This window comes from Gracilinanus agilis, chromosome 4 (genome assembly GCF_016433145.1).
Source record: "Gracilinanus agilis isolate LMUSP501 chromosome 4, AgileGrace, whole genome shotgun sequence".
Classification (NCBI taxonomy): domain Eukaryota; kingdom Metazoa; phylum Chordata; class Mammalia; order Didelphimorphia; family Didelphidae; genus Gracilinanus; species Gracilinanus agilis.
This window is the reverse complement of record NC_058133.1, coordinates 269,627,560-269,644,137: the sequence shown is the minus strand read 5'-3', so window position 1 is coordinate 269,644,137 and position 16,578 is coordinate 269,627,560. Positions and strand designations below refer to the sequence as shown.

Genomic DNA, 16,578 nt, shown 5'->3' with positions numbered 1-16,578 from the left:
TTGATCCTCTCTACAAAGTATCACAGAGCACCCCCTGTCATCTCTCCCTGTTATCTCCCAGCCCTACTTTCTTTCTTCCAAATCTTTTCTTCTTCCCACTTCCTCCTCCCCTCTATCCCCATTCTCTTCCCCCTACCATGGCTTCCATTCGTGCCCGTCTCTCCTCCTCTTCCTTCTTTCGCCTCATGGTGTCTAGATCCTGTTGGGCCTCAGAGAAGGCCTGTAGGAAGGTGTCAAAGATGCCAAAAAACTCATCTGGTTGCATCTTGCCCTCAGGTTCTCCAAAGTGCTTCAGTGCCCTGGCAAACTGTCATTGGGAGCAGAATGGAGAAGAATCCATTGAGTAGGTCAAGAATTGGAGGATTGGTTATTAGGGGCTGGGGTCTGAGGAAATTCAGGTTTAAGGGATTCCCTAGTTTGCCTTAGGGGGCTTTGTGAAGCTAGGAGTGAGGATCAGGAAGATGAGAGGGTAGGAGTATCCCTACCTTATCCCTGGCCTCATTGAGCTGATCTTCTAGCTCTGAGAAACTGAAGCTGGCAACAGTGATGAAGTCACTCATGATTGGGATGAACTTATCGCCCGTCTCCCTTTTCTGGTGCTTCTGATATTCTAGCTCCTGTAAAGCCAGGAGAAAATGAAAGGAGAAGAGGATTTCAAGCTAAAATTGTCCAAAAGTGAGAGAAGGTAAATGGGGAAAGAAGTCTCTCATCTATACCAGACTCCTACCCTTCCTTGTACCAATAGAAACACAGTAAGGAGGCATTCTCAGAATTTATTGGGCTGGAAGGCTCCTCAAAAGGACATGGTATGGGGGCAGCTGGGTGGCTCAGTGGATTGAGAGCCAGACCTAGAGACAGGAGGTCCTAGGTTCAAATCCGGCCTCAGACACTTCCCAGCTGTGTGACCCTGGGCAAGTCCCTTGACCCCCATTGCCTACCCTTACCAATCTTCCACCTATAAGTCAATACACAGAAGTTAAGGGTTTAAAAAAAAATTAAAAAAAAAAAAAAGGACATGGTATGGGCAGCTAGGTGGCTCTGTGGATAGAAAGCTGTGTCTGGAGAATGGAGGTCCTGGCCTCAAACACTTCCTTGCTGTGTGGCCCTGGGCAAATCACTTAACCCCATCTACTTAGTCCTTACCGCTCTTCTGCCTTGAAATCAATGCTTATGATTCTAGGCCAGTAGCTAAGGGTTTAGAAAAGAAAATCATGATGTCCATTCCCCTGTCTATTACTACCTTTGAACAGGCTGAGAAAAAGAGAAAGGAGTTCACTCCTCTTTTTAGGGACTTTCATAGAACTTAATTCTCTAGCCTTCTAGGTCTCTATGTTTTTCCTGATATCTAGCCTCAAGCAATCGAATTTGCAATCCAACTCCATTCTCATTCTGTGTGGATTTGCACATCTTCTGCCTGTCACCCAAGTCAGCATATCTCTAGCCAGCATCCTCACACTGAACCAGAGTAGGTCCCTGTTTCTCCATCTCACCATACCCATCAGAAGGAGCTACCCAGAGGCTCAGAGAAAGGTTGCAGGATGTTTCAGTATTTGACCAATGTAGGTTAGCATCCAGAGGAGAAATGTACTAAGATGCTCTGGAACAGAGAACCGAGTCCTTAGAGAAAAGGAGAATCTTCCCAGGAATGAGGTGAAGAGAAATCAATGAGTATCTTGAATTAAATTTATTACCTAAATTTATTATGTACCATTACCAGTCCCTTATCCAACCCTGAGCCTCAGTTTCCTCAGTTATAAAATGAGGAGGTTGGGCCAAATGACCTTTAGAGCAGGGATTCTTAGTCATTAGTCCTTAGTCTAGTTTGTGTCATAGGCCCCTTTTGTCATTCTGGGGAAGCCTAGAGACCCATTTTTAGAATTATGCTTTTAAATTCATAAAGTACGAAAGATTTTTTTAAAAATGAATGCTCTCTTAAGCTGTATTCTAGCCCTGAGTCTATGATCTTATGATCCTTTCCATATGAATTCGTATTATCCTGGACATAGTGTCCAGGACTATTTCTCTGGCAGACATTTAGGCCACCTCCCACCCCCCGCAACTTCTCCAGCTCCCTCCCACCTACCCCTGTTTCCTGGATAGAAGGAATATTAGCTCATTTTATTATCAACCTAAGTTAAACATAATTAGGAAGGCAAAATTGAAACCGAATTCATCCAACAGCCCAAAAGAAATGACTTTTTAGATTACTCGTTGTCTTGAATTGGATCCTAAACACAGGCAGAAATTTGAGGAGGCATCTTGGTCCCAGCCAATTAATCAGCCAGCTGGCAAGTAGAGCACTTACCAGGTGGCCTCAGCAGCACTGTGCCAGGTACTGGGTGGGGAAGGGTGGGGATTGACATAGGGCAAGATACAGAGAAATATAAAGTACAATCCTTTGTCTTAAGTGGCTTAAATCTAATTGGGGTGGGGTGGAGAATGACTAAAAAAACTATAACACACATGAAACATGAGGGAAGGGGCAGGGTTTGCAATCCAGTCAGAGGGCAGTTCTCTCCAAACCTCTTGCCTCCTACAGTACCAACTCCCAAGCCTTTGGGGATGGGCATCCAGGAGTACTCACCACTTCCACAGCTCTCAGCCCTTTTCTGATGTTGTTTATCTCCTTCTCTAGCTCTGACAGACTGCAAGGGAAACAGGTCAGAAGATTGGACTTTTTTTTTCCCATGTGGAAGTAGGAGGAAGGGGGGAATGGAGGGAGAGAATGAACCCCCCCCTTCCTGCTTCCTGACTCCCCTTCCCTTCCACAGAAGTCTCTAACGCAGGCCTCCACTCCCCCCATCTCTAAGCCCTTTCCCTTGTGAGAGCTGAGATCTCAAACAGGGGCAAGATTCGGATTTTCTATATGAATTTATTCTATTTATTTAAAATCTGGGCTTTCAGGTGAAAAGTTATGTTTTCACTGAAAAAGAGAAATGTTTAAATAATTAATTTAGTTAATTAATTTTAATTAATCACTTAATTTAATTAATTCTGTTTAAGGAAATTCTTTGCAATTGACTTTCATTTGCGAATAGATTGTCCACAGCAGAAGGTTCCACTTTGCTTGGCTTCTCCTTGCCACTCAATACAGTCCTGAGAGCTGCGCTCCCTTTCCCCAGTCCCTCCTTGCTAGTGGAGCCCAGTGGAAATAAGCAGGAGCCAGGAGGGATCTGGAGAATAGGTCTAAGCCTGGCTGACCAGAACAATGATAGAGAAGGATGTGTCCACTCACTTGACTTTAGCAGCCTCGGGGAGATGCTGAAGCTCAGCAGGCATGTTCAGGATGTCTGGGAAATTCTTTTCCAAAATCATGATTAGGTAATGGAGCAATGAGATGTTCCTGCAGTTTGGAGGTGGGGGGAAATGGGAATGAGCCAGAGGGAAAAAGGAAGAAATCCAAGCAGGGCACCAGGGAAAGATGGAGTTGTGGGTGAGACCACAGGGTGGCAGGAAGATGGAGGAAGTTGGGAAGGCAGAAGGAAGGAGGTGGGCTCGCACCTGTCAATACTGGACTTGGTGTCGGCGATCTTGTTGAGGCTGGAGACTCGGAAGCCATAAGCTCCCCCTCGTTGACCCTTGTTCATGTAGTTGCCGATGGCGAGGACGACTTCCAGGAGCCGCTTTAATTGACGACTGCGTGTCAGCTCCCTGGAGGCCAGCAGGAGGGCTGGGGGGTAAAGGTGTGTCACCCCCAGAACTGGGTGAGACCTCTACCACTGGCCTGGGTGGCGGTGGCCATCCACCTCCCCCCTGAGCTCCCGGAAGCACTGCCCTTCAGGTGAAAGCTCACCCCTTCCAGCCTTCCTGAATGAGACTGGAAAGTGGCGAGAATTCTCACTCCCGCACAACTCGCGTCATCTGTGCTGCTTTTTAACAGATGTCCCCACTAGCCCCTCTGTTTGCTTATGATATCATTACAACCCGCTTTCAGTTGTCCTTATGGTTGGAAGGGAGAGGTGGCAAACAATTGAATAACAGCAGATTCCTACCAGGTCCCTTTTATCCTGCACACATCTCCCGGCCCCCTCCAAAGAAGTTCAAAAACTGCATTTCCCTAATCTTTTCACAGTATGTATTTACAGGGAGAAAAGTATCAGACCGAGTTGTGTGTTCCAGCTTCGACACGCAATGCCTCTCTGACCACAGACCCATCTCTTCACCTCTCACTTTCCTTACATGTCAAATAAGAATGGCAATGTTTGCAAACCCTAATGGTTCCACAGGGTAACTGGGAGGGAGATGCCTTGTGAACCACAGGGATTTTGATAGGGACTGGAAGCTGTGATTTTATTGGTGCAAAAAACTCCCACAGAAGGAAATTCCCTCTACCAATACAAGGATACTCCACTTCGTTGGCATCTTAGATACTTCTTGGGTCATTAAGAGGTTAAATGAGTTGCCTAGTCATGCAGCTAGTACGTGTTCAATGTATAACTTGAACCCAGGTCTAGTTACCCATCAGCTATATCAAGCTGTCTCTATTGTTAGCCATAAACATTGCATCTATAAATATAATGTATAAATATATTATAGAAGTTACATTTATAAAAGATAATATAGTATACAAATTATAGTGTACAAATACTATTGATATGATAATAAAATATATTATATATATTATATGTACAAAAACCTCCCAGATAAAGAAATTCCCTCTACCAATACAAATATACTCTACTTTGAAGGCATCTTAGAGTCTTAGATAAGTTCTTGGGTCATTAAGGAGTTAAATAACTTGCTTAGTCATAGAGTTGGTACATGTTTGATGTATAATTTGAACCCAGGTCTAGTTATCCATCAGCTACATCATGCTGCCTCTATTGTTAGTCATAAATATTTATTGCATCTATAAATATAATGTATGCATATATTATATAAATTACATTTATAAATGATGATATAGTATACAATTACATTGTACAAATACTATTGATATGATAATAAAATATATATTATATATGTTTAGAGCATGTATAATAATTGCAGCAACTTAGGCCTGGAGTCAAGAAGACACATCTTCATGTGTTCAAATATGGCCTTAGATACTTACTAGGTGTGTGATCCTACACAAGTCATTTAACCCTGTTTGCCTCAGTTTCCTTATCTTTAAAATGAGCTCTAGAAGGAAATGGCAAAGTACTCCAGTGTCTTGAAGAGATTGGCATGATTGAAATGAGTGACCAGTAATAAATGTAATTTTTATTAATGATGATGAGGATAATATGCATGGCATTGAAATGTGGCTATATGGAATTTATTTAAATGACATAATTTTATTAATTATATATAATATCCTGAAAATATATTATGAAATATCTTGAAAGTTGGCCATAGATAATTTATTTAAATCATTCTATTACATATTTTATTATATATATTTTATAATATACATATTAGTATCTTATTTTATATATATTTGTGTGTCTTGAATCCTTATCCATTCCCAGTGGAGCTGGGAGCTTGCTGAAAGGTAAGACCCTTCCCTATGCTATTTGTCTGGGTTACTTAGAGATAGGATGAAGCTGGAGACCTCCAGATTCCTGGTAGCGCCCCTGTCCCAACCCAGCCTGGGATGGTTGTTGTCTAGCAGCAGCAGGGTAGGCATGAAGTGAATGGGGAGTCTGTCTCTGGATTCATCTGCGTCTTCCCTGGGATCCCAACAATGCCTTTATAATGTTTTTACTCATAGTCTCACTGAGTATTGACTGGCTCTGGTGTCCAGCAGAGGGTGCTCACGCTATTTCTTAGATATGGGTCTCAGGGTGAGTCAGGACCTCTGGTTTCTTAGCTCTACTCATGGACCAATTCTTACCAACATGTTGGAATCCCCTTCTTGGATGAGCTGGGGTGAGGGAAGAAAGTCTTCTGCTCACCTTCTATTTCCATAAATTATTCCCACCTTCTTCCCCACCTCAGAGGTTCCCTTCTTATTCTCCCTGCCTACCAAGTTAGCCATCTCTCCTGCCTTCAGTCAATTAGGGCATTTCTGTCATTCCTTATAGGAAGCTTCAAGTCCCACTATCTTGGGGTCTAGGGAGGAAAGGGAGACGTACTTGGTCAAGCCCAGCCTTACCTTCTATGGCCCTACCTGGACACAGAAGCACCAAATGTGAGAGGGGATCCTGAAAATTATTTAGTCTAATCACTCATATTTTTGTTGTCCATTCCTTCAGGCATGCCCTACTCTTTGGGACCCCATGGACTACACTGTCCAGGGAGTTTTCACCACTCTTTCTCCAGTGGAGAAAGGCCAACAGAGGCTAAATGACTTGTCTAGAGACATACAACTAGTAAGTATTCAAAGCAGTATTTAAACTTGGAGTTTCCCAACTCTGGGTCCAACACCGAGTCTCCTAGCTGCTTCTTCTCTCATATTACAGATAAGGAAATGAGTTAGAGAGGTTAGGGGATTCCTGTGAGATCACACAGCTAATTAGCAGCATAGTCATGTCTTTTGACTCCAAGACTTGGGCATCTTTCTATTCCAGCAGCCTTTTAGCCAGACATAGAACAGCTGCGCCAGCATAAGAACGAGACACTCCAGGCCAACTAGATATATCCTGTCAATTGTCTCCTCCATCTTCTGCTCCTCTGTTCTTCTGCTCCTCTTCCAGAATATCCATCCCCTACCCAACCCAGAATAATGCCTTCTACACTTACGTAATTACTATCCCATGCTGGGTCGCTGTATGGTGTAGACACACAACAAAACCCTCTCCCTTATTGATCAGTCATGAGGATCATTGATTAAGATTTGGAAAGAACTTCAGCAGTGATCTAGTCCAATTCCTTCATTTTATAGATATGGGAACTGAGGTCTTTAGGCATCTAACATGCTAAGATGCCAGATATGCCAATCTTAACAGCATGTGTATCAACACATACATGCATACATTTTCTAATAGGGTTAGTTTTCTTTTTAAAATGTTATTTAATTGATTAATTAAGAAAATTTTTCTATGGTTAAATGATTCATGTTCTTTCTCTCCCCTCTTTACACTCTCCTCTTGTAGCCAACACACAATTCCACTGTGTTTTACATGTGTCATTGGCAAAGACTCATTTCCATATTATTGATATTTGCATTAGGGTGATCATTTAGAGTCTACGTCCCCAGTCATATCCCCATCGAACCATGTGACCAAGCAGTTGTTTTTCTTCTGTGTTTCTACTCCCACAGTTCTTTCTCTGGATGTGGGTAGCTCTGTTTCTCCTAAATCCCTCAGAATTGTCCTGGGTCATTGCATTGTTGCTAGTAGAGAAGTAGTTTTCTATTTTTCATTGGATTTTGAGTTAGTTTGGAGGTCTGCAGAGATTTCACAAGCCACCCTCTGCCTGGGAACACCTTGATATTTTTTGTTTCTGGCCTCCTAATTCTTCCATTCTTTAAATATGCCTCTCTTGACCCTTCACCCCAAAGCCCCGTGCCCTGGGAAGACTCTTCCAAGCCTCTGCCAACCTTACCTTCTACTTTAGGTTTGGTTTCTGCCAACCTCTCTTGAAACTTTTTCTTAAAAAAGAGAGCCTGTAGACGCTGCTGGTAGTGATCAATCCTATGGAGGGAAGGGAAAGAGGGTCATGGAGAACTCATTTTAATAGCCTGCTTGAGGTCATCCTTCCATGTCCTTATCAGAAGGCCTAGTCTCCTGCATAAGTCAGATAGACTGGAAAGAGGAGCCAGAGGTCCCAAGGTTTCTTGCTCCTTCAGAGGCCTTAGGTGATCTGATTAACCTTTTTAGGCCTCAGTTTCTTCATCTGCAAAATAAAGGGGTTGGGCTAGAAGGCCTCTGAGGTTCATTTCAGCTCTAAGAGTGTGATGCTCTACATGTAGATGTTCTACAATGTAATGCTTAAATGATGGATAATCCACTCACTAGAATGGGAATTTAGAGACCTGGGATCTAGCCCTGGTTCTATTACTAACTTATTTTATTTTATTTTTTAAACCTTTACCTTCCATCTTAGAATCAATACTGTGTATTGGTTCCAAAGCAGAAGACTGGTAAGGGCTAGGCAATGGGGGTTAAGTGACTTGCCCAGGGTCACATAGCTAGAAAGTGTCTAAGGCTAGATTGGAACCCAGGACCTACTGTCTTTAGGCCTGACTCTCTATCCATTGAGTCACCCAGCTGTCCCCTACTAACATTTTAGAACCTAAGGGTAAGTGATTTTCCACTCTAGATCTCAGTTTCCACATGAATAAAATGAGGGTATCTCCTTGCAGAGCTAAAGCTATAGTCCCCTGGTCTTCTTCAGCTCTCTTTAATCCTTTGGGTCTGTTTCCCCATAAAACCAGTTCTGTTTCTCCTTTTCTCTCCCTTAATCACAACTCTCATCCCTCCCCAGGTTTCCTGAGCTACCCCAAAGTGACTCACATTAAGGAATAAGCGATTAACTCAAGGCAGTAGACATCGCCCAGTCAAACCCTTTATACCCTTGTGCCCAAACCTGCTCATCTCATAGAGGAAACGGTCAGCCCGGGCCATTCGATCTATCTCATGCTTGTGTTCCTCCAACAGGTCAACATCACTCTTCTCAGGGATGAATTTGAGAAGCTGTAGAAGGCAACAAGGGGGGAGGTAGACAAGAAACTCAGTAAGAAAACAGGGTATATGGATTGGCATGGCAGAATGTCCATCCATCGCATAACTAACTACCTAAAATAGAGATGGTTTTAATAGGGTGGTTTTAAAAAACAGACCATCTCCCCTTGTTTAAGTCTATTATTGCTTCAGGGCAAGATGGATGAGTTGACCTCTTTGTCTGCACTCATTACAGGACTCTAAGATCTCCTTGTCTAGGGATGAAGCCCTGGCTGCCCTCTCACTTCCTCTTATGAATGTGAGCCCACCCCATTTCTGCCTGGAAAATTATGGGAGGATATTTCCAAGACTCATAGGAGAATAGTATGGTGACAGATACTGTCATTTTATTCCTCCCATTATTTTCCCATTTCCCTCTAGAACAGGCTAATTTCTATTTTTTTTTCCAATTCCAAATTCCAATTTTCAAAACTCCCCTTTAAAGACCTGATTTTTCTCAGCCAAATTTCTTCTTGAGCTATCTGAGTGGAAGACCCCCATATTACCTTTGCATCCCTTAGGCCTTACCTGTTCCAACATGTCTTTAGCCAGGTCCTCCTCCTCATCCATCTTGAGGACGGCTCGTCGGATTTCCTCATTAGAGAGCTTCAATCTGGTTACAAGAGTCTGCCTTGTTAGTAACCTGCTCTAGAGATTTCTCAAACCTCCCATTTAGACTCTTCATTACCTTCCTAATTTAGTTTTCCCAATCAAAATCAGGTAATTCTTTTAAATATACTTCTGCCTGAGCAAAATTACCTCTTAGCTCAGGGTCATGACCACCTTTAGGAAGCCTTCCAAGATTAACCCAAACCTGTTCATTCTTCAATACAGCGACTTAACCACAATTTATTTCCCCTCACACAGAGTTACCTATAATGCAGTCATCTAATTTCTACTTATTTTTGTTTTGGCTGCCACGGACATCTATGGCAAAGACACTGTAACTTATTAGCTATTCCGTGGATTTAACTTTGCGTCTAGAGATAGGGCAAAGGCTCCTGGCCTCCCTCCCCAATCTCTACACATCAATCAATTGATCAAACATTTATTAGGCATTTATTAAGCACATCCACCATCTCTTAAAAATTGATGGCATTTTTGTGCTCTGCCTTCTCATAAGGGCCTAATTGTCTACTATCTTGGCACTCAGAAGTGGCCTTAGCATCCCACCTTCTGCTGAATCTTCGGAAATTTCAGGAGCTGGACAGGTGCCATAACCTTTCCTGCTTCTTTCCTCTAGAGAACAGCCCTCCCTCTCAGCTCAGAATCTTATAGAGCAGGAGTTCTTAACCGTGCGCGTGCGTGCGTGCGTGCGTGCGTGTGTGTGTGTGTGTGTGTGTGTGTGTGTGTGATAGACCAGGAGTTCTTAACTGCTTGTGTGTGTGTGTGTATGAGTGTGTGTGTGTGTGTGTGTGTTATTAGACCAGGAGTTCTTAACCGTGTGTGTGTGTGTGTGTGTGTGATAGACCAGGAGTTCTTAACTGCTTGTGTGTGTGTGTGTGTGTGTGTGTGTGTGTGTGTGATAGACCAAGAGTTCTTAACTGCTTGTGTGTGTGTATGAGTGTGTGTGTGTGTGTGTGTGTGTGTGTGTGATAGACCAGGAGTTCTTAACTGCTTGTGTGTGTGTGTGTGTGTATGAGTGTGTATGTGTGTTATTAGACCAGGAGTTCTTAAAACTGCTTGTGTGTGTGTGTGTGTGTGTGTGTGATAGACCAGGAGTTCTTAACTGCTTGTGTGTGTGTGTGTGTGTGTGTGTGATAGACCAGGAGTTCTTAACTGCTTGTGTGTGTGTATGTGTGTGTGTATGAGTGTGTGTGTGTGTGTGTGTTATTAGACCAGGAGTTCTTAACCGTGTGTGTGTGTGTGTGTGTGTGTGTGTGTGTGTGTGTGTGTGTGTGTGTGTGTATGTGTGTGTGTGATGGTTCCCTTTGGGAAATCTATGGGCCCATTCACAGAATGCTTTTAAGTACGTAGTACTGTGTTGTTTCTGGTCAGTTGTTTCAGTCACATCCAACTCATCATGATTCCAGTTGGGATTTTCTTGACAAAGCTACTGGAGTGGTTTGCCATTTCCTTCTACACCTTGCTTTACAGATGAGTAAACTAAGGCCAACAGGGTGAAGTGACTTGTCCAGGGTCACACAGCTAGGAAGTATCTGAGGTCAGATTTGAACTCAGGAAGATAAGTCTTCCTGCAACCAGGATCATAACTCTATCTACTGTGGCACCTAGCTGCCCTATATAGCTATATAGTATGATGTAAGATTATATAGAAAACCAATTATATTGGTTATTAAAATAATTTTTATAAAGGTAATGGGAGGGGGGCAGCTGGGTAGCTCAGTGGAGTGAGAGTCAGGCCTAGAGACAGGAAGTCCTAGGTTCAAACCCGGCCTCAGCCACTTCCCAGCTGTGTGACCCTGGGTAAGTCACTTGACCCCCATTGCCCACCCTTACCACTCTTCCACCTATGAGACAATACACTGAAGTACAAGGGTTTTTTAAAAAAAAAAAAGGTAATGGGAGCAGTGAGGTGGCTCAGTGGAAAGATGCCAAGCTTAGAGACAGGAGATCCTGGGTTCAAACTTGGTCTCAGACACTTCCTAGCTATGTGATCTGAGCTAGTTACTTAACTCCAATTGCCTAATTCTTATGCACATCTACCTTGGAAGCATTATTACAGAAGTTAAGAGTTAAGAAAAAAAAATTTTTTTAAGTTCATGAGCTCCAGGTTAAGAATTCCTGCTATGATTTCTCCCCATTCCAAGTAGGGGTAAACTGAGGCATGGGATAAGAGGGCATCTGCTTCAACAAGAGAAAGAGAGTGGATCCCAGGCAGAGCTAAGAATAGGTTATGGGACTGTGACCTGTGGCCCCAAATTCAGGCATGGAGGCCTCACACAGAAGCAGAGCTGTTAGCTTGGATACTGCCTGTCTTGTTCTGCCTATAAAGCAACATGTTTTGAGACTGAGATCACTCAACCCCATGGGCATATTCTGAGCCAGACTCCTTGGTGCGTGCTCCTACTCAGACCCCACTGGAATAGACACAACTTTAGACACTCACTGGGTGCCTGCTTCTTCCTAGCTAACTAGAATTCTCTATAACCTCAGCAGGTTGGTTGTGTAGAGAAGCCCCAGCTTATTACTGATCTAATTTATTCCCTGCAGATCTATAATCTGCCCTCTTCAGATAGAAGAGTAGAAAATAGATGGAGAGATCTAATTATTCTTCCAGCTCTCATCAGTCTGGTTTTTTTTTTCTGGTCCCCAGCATTGATAAACCAAGGCATCACTCTTTTCATTTGCACCTGGGCATAATTTGCACCTGTAACACCTGTACTGTACCTGTATCATCATTGGCCCCTTCATCACCATTAGCCCCTGTGCATTATTTACACCAGTGATTCTCAAAGTGGGCACTACCGCCCCCTGGTGGGTGCTGCAGCAATCCGGGGGGGGGGGCCCGGTGATGGCCACAGGTGCATTTATCTTTCCTATTAATTGCTATTAAAATTTTAAAAAATTTCCAGGGGGCTAAGTAATATTTTTTCTGGAAAGGGGGCGGTAGGCCAAAAAAGTTTGGGAACCACTGATTTACACCTACAAATGGTACCTTGGAAAATAGTCCTCCCTTATTAAGTTTCATGGCACCCTGAGGACAGAAGCCAGAGCTTACTTCTGGTTTCCAGTGTCCCTTTCCACAATACTACAGGCTCACTTTCTCCAAGTCCATTATAGGAAAGTTAAGGGGGCTGAGGCTGCAATAGCATTTTTGTTTTCTGAAATTTTGATGGAATCAAAGAACTCAGGAGCAGGTGGAGCTGTAGTAGCATAACCTCTAGTTGTCCTCATCTCAGGGCAAAAGAGATGGAAAGAGATCTTTAACCAGCTTTGGAGTTCCTGAGAGGGTAGGATCTATATCTCTTAGTGCCAGGCCATGTGTAGAAGTGGGTTTGATGGTAGAGGGAATTGACATACTTGGAAAGGAGGATGATGCAGTTTTGAGCTCTTCGGCCATCAATGACTGAGAGTTCTTTGACCTTTCTTGTGGTCAGGTAGAGGTCTTCAGTGGAGCCCATCTCTTTCTGCAACCAAGCAGGGAAAAAGTTCAGGATTTATTTCTTCTTGACCTCCCCAGGTACCCAGGGACTATCTAACCCCATATCATTTGCTGCCAAGGATAGAGGGAAGCAGGGAAAGGATCAAATAATCGGGGATCATAGGATCATAAAAATAAAGCTGCATGGGACTTTGGAGGCCATCTAACCTAGCTCCCTTTTTTATGTATGAGGAAACTGAGGCCCAGGGAAGTCTAGTGACTTGCCAAACGTCACACAGGTAGCAAATTCCAGAGGTAGGATTAGAGCCCGAGTCCTCTGATTGCAGAGCCATGGTTCTTTTAAAAAATGGGTTGATATTAAAATCTGCTTTTATAAGTAGAAATTGGATTGAGACATGAAGAAATTTTTTACTTCGTGGTTCAATTTTTGACTTCGTGGATTAGAATGAAATGGACAACTAGGGACTATCTCTTCCTAGGATAGGGGAGTTAGATTATGTGAATGCTTCGTGTAGAGATATCTGATTCCTAAGACTTGGAGAAGTCCAGGACCTCTAACCCTCCCACTGCCTCAGTCTAGCCCCATTCAGTCACATCTAATTTCCTAAGATGAAGATGGCTCAGAAATGGTCAACAGCTGTCTCCTTAACATGTTCTAGGGGCTTTATATTGTGCCCATTGTACCTAGGAGGAGAGGGGTCCAAGCAAATAAATGCATGGCAGAAAAGGAATTGGAGGTTGGGGCCCCACAATGTAACTAAGCAGGAAATCTTCAGAGGTTCAGGAACCCAAAGTTCTCTTTCTTCTATACCCCATACTCCTAGATTCGCCCTTTGCCTCACACTTACAGTAGACTTGGACTTCTTGGTTCTCCTTTGCCAGCCTGGTTCATCAGTAGAGACCAGGTCACCTAACCAAAGCTTATCTCCAAAAAATAACCTCTAATACTGATAGAATTCACCCAATCATCTCCTCCCACCCCTGCTCTGGACATTCTCATCTCTCCTTGATGATTCTTTCCCATGGGATGAGTGGGCATTCCTTTTCTTTGGGGCCCAAGTAAATGGAATGGGAGGTGGGAAAAGGGATATAAGCTGGGGTGTCCAGAGGCCCAAGAGTAACTCACCTGCTTAAAGGAAGGATTAGTTAGCAGGTCCTAGGCAGCAGCCACAGCAAACAAAGAATTAAACATGCAGAACATTAGTTACAGGGATTCTAGAGACTCTGGGGACCCCGAAGCAACAGCATAAAGCCTTGGAATACTCTAGCTTTCTTTTTTTAATTTAATTTAATTTCTTTTTTTATTTAGAATATTTTTCATACTCTAGCTTTCAAGCATCCATTGCCTTCTCCCCTTCTCCATGCAGCCTACTATAGTTTGCAATCATGCTCTGACAGATCTCTATGCACTTAACCCAAGCCACTACTCCAAAATGGGGGTGGAGAGGTGGGAGAGGGAATAGAAGGGAGGTGAAGATGGGATGAATTCAAGAGGATACAAAAGCACAGAAAAATTAACTGTTCTTCTACCTATCTCCCCACTCCCACCCCAAGGTGGTCACTTTGGGGTGACTGAAACAGGAATCTAGAGCTCAAACTCTCTCCCATCATAAATGAATGCCTATTGTTCTTTCTTCCAGTAATGTCTCATTAGAAAGAAATAGACCCACTCCCTTCTCTAGTTTGTTTTTTACCAAAAGAAGTAAGATTAACTTAGAAGCAAGTTTAAAACATGCTCATTACAAAAGAGAAAGGAAAGCCCTCTTCTTCTTTAACCTCCCTCAGTCTGGATGGAAGGAGGCATATCTTCCTTATAATCACCTAGAAATTAGGCAAGGCATATATTATTCATCCCCTTTTACAGATGAGCAAACTGAGCCCTAGCAAATGTGATTTGTCTAAGGTCACAAAGCTGACAAATGTGAGGAGCAGATCTTAAACCCAGAGCTTGTTTCTGGTTTCTGTTCTAGTGTCCTTTCCATGATCCTGTAATCTCACTTTCCCCTAGTCCACTAAAGTAAAGTTAAGGGAGCTGAGACTATAATAACATTTTTGTTTCCTGAAATTTTAATGGAGTTAAAGAACTCAGTAGCAGGCAGAACTGTGGTAGCAAAATCACCAGCTCTCCCTATCCTGAGGACTCCAGTTAGGGACAAAAAAGGGTCAGGGCCAAACAATCTCCACTGAGTCTGAATAAAAGAAGCATTGGAGAGTTGGAGAGCCAGATACTTGGCTTCCCACTTAATGGCAGTAACTTGAGTGGACCCAACTCCCTTATTAGGGGGCTAGATGAAGGGCTCAAGAGACTCTTCCTAACCTTGACCTATTAAGTAACTGCAGGTTCCTTTCCCAGCTATGCATCTCATCTCATTCAACTGGGTCACAGGAATGACTTTGCTCATAAATTCACTGGTAGATCTGACCCCATTGAGTTTTTAGTTGTACTCGGGAAGGGAGGAAACATTTATAAATGCCTACAATGTGCATTTGCTAAGCACTTGATAAATATTTTTTCCTCACAACAACTCTGGGAGGTAGGTGCTATTATTATCTACATTTATAGTTGAGGAAACTGAGACAAACATCAGTCAAATGACTTGTACAGGGGAAACACAATTAATAATTCAATTTGTCATATTATCAATTATATTATTGGTTGATATCCACCTTGGGGGAATGGAAGCTTGGAATCTAGAAGATTTTCTCAGGAAACATTTTTGAACCCAGTGCTAGCTGACATTTTTAATCAATGACTTTAATTGATGTCTTTTTTTTAAAGATGGTTTTATAAATCAGTGAGTATATGCTTATCACATTTGCAGAGGATATGAGGCTGCATATGTTGGATGCCGGAATTAGGGTCCAAAAACATCTCAATGGTCTAGGACAGTCGTTTCCGAACTTTTTTGGCCTACCACCCCCATTCCAGAAAAAATATTACTTAGCCCCCTGGAAATTAATTTTTTAAATTTTAATAGCAATTAATAGGAAAGATAAATGCACCTGTGGCCATCACTGCCCCCCTGGATCGCTGCAGCACCCACCAGGGGGCAATGGTGCCCACTTTGGTAATCACTGGTCTAAGATGATAGGTTAAATCAAATAAAACTAATAAGATGAAATATAATATTTACAAACCTAATGTTCTATATTTTAATTTTTTTAAATGGACTCTACAGTTACATGATGAGAGGTACCAAATATTTCCATTGAAAGAATTATTAGGGGAAATATTGAAGAAGTGCAAGGTGTGTTCCTTTTCCTTCAATAAGACCAATTTATCAGAAATAGAAGAAGAAGAATATCCCTAGGTAATACAGTAGATAGAGCACTAGGCTTGGAATCAAAAAGACCCATCTTCATAAGTTCAAATCTGACCTCAGACACTTATTACCTATGTGACCCTGGACAAGTCACTTAGTCTTGTCTGCCTCAGTTTCTTCATCTATAAAATGACCTGGAGAAGGAAATGGCAAATCACTCCAGTGGTCATTGGACAGGGATTTAAAGTATCAATAGCTAAGTTAATGCTTATAGACAGTCTGAAGACTGTGGGGGTCTACAACTTTGTCCAGGTTACTTGATAAAAATGTCACATGTCCCCTTCCACCTCTCTATCACTAACTCTACAGGAAGGAGAATAAGGTTGCCCAGGATGGAGAGCTCTTTCATATTTTCCTTTGTTTCTTGGCATTTTACTGGCCAAAGAACCATCAAGTGGCCAGCCTACTGGTAATAAGCCTCTTTTCACTTAACTATTCTGGTCCTCCATGAAAATCCCAAATGAGATCAGGAACAATCAGACACAACCGTAAAGACTGAACAACATCACTATTCATGAAGAAGATGTATTTTAGCAGCACTACTACTGTCAGAAATTTTGATACAATAGAATGTAAGCTCCTCGAGGTAGAGAATATCTCTTTT

At 42.6% G+C, this 16,578-nt stretch overlaps 1 protein-coding gene across 1 annotated transcript in view; it reads right to left on the bottom strand.

Annotated features, from left to right (window-relative positions):
- Positions 1 to 16,578, bottom strand: part of DAAM2 (dishevelled associated activator of morphogenesis 2) — a 117,797-nt gene that overhangs the window by 4,659 nt on the left and 96,560 nt on the right. Inside the window, exons 11-19 of the mRNA XM_044675301.1 lie at positions 12,570 to 12,676; positions 9,114 to 9,198; positions 8,452 to 8,558; positions 7,468 to 7,556; positions 3,502 to 3,670; positions 3,236 to 3,343; positions 2,585 to 2,645; positions 486 to 617; positions 137 to 307 (exon numbers count right to left, since the gene is read on the bottom strand). Coding sequence (XP_044531236.1) covers positions 137 to 307; positions 486 to 617; positions 2,585 to 2,645; positions 3,236 to 3,343; positions 3,502 to 3,670; positions 7,468 to 7,556; positions 8,452 to 8,558; positions 9,114 to 9,198; positions 12,570 to 12,676 — 1,029 coding nt within the window. The remainder of the gene's footprint in view (positions 1 to 136; positions 308 to 485; positions 618 to 2,584; positions 2,646 to 3,235; positions 3,344 to 3,501; positions 3,671 to 7,467; positions 7,557 to 8,451; positions 8,559 to 9,113; positions 9,199 to 12,569; positions 12,677 to 16,578) is intronic.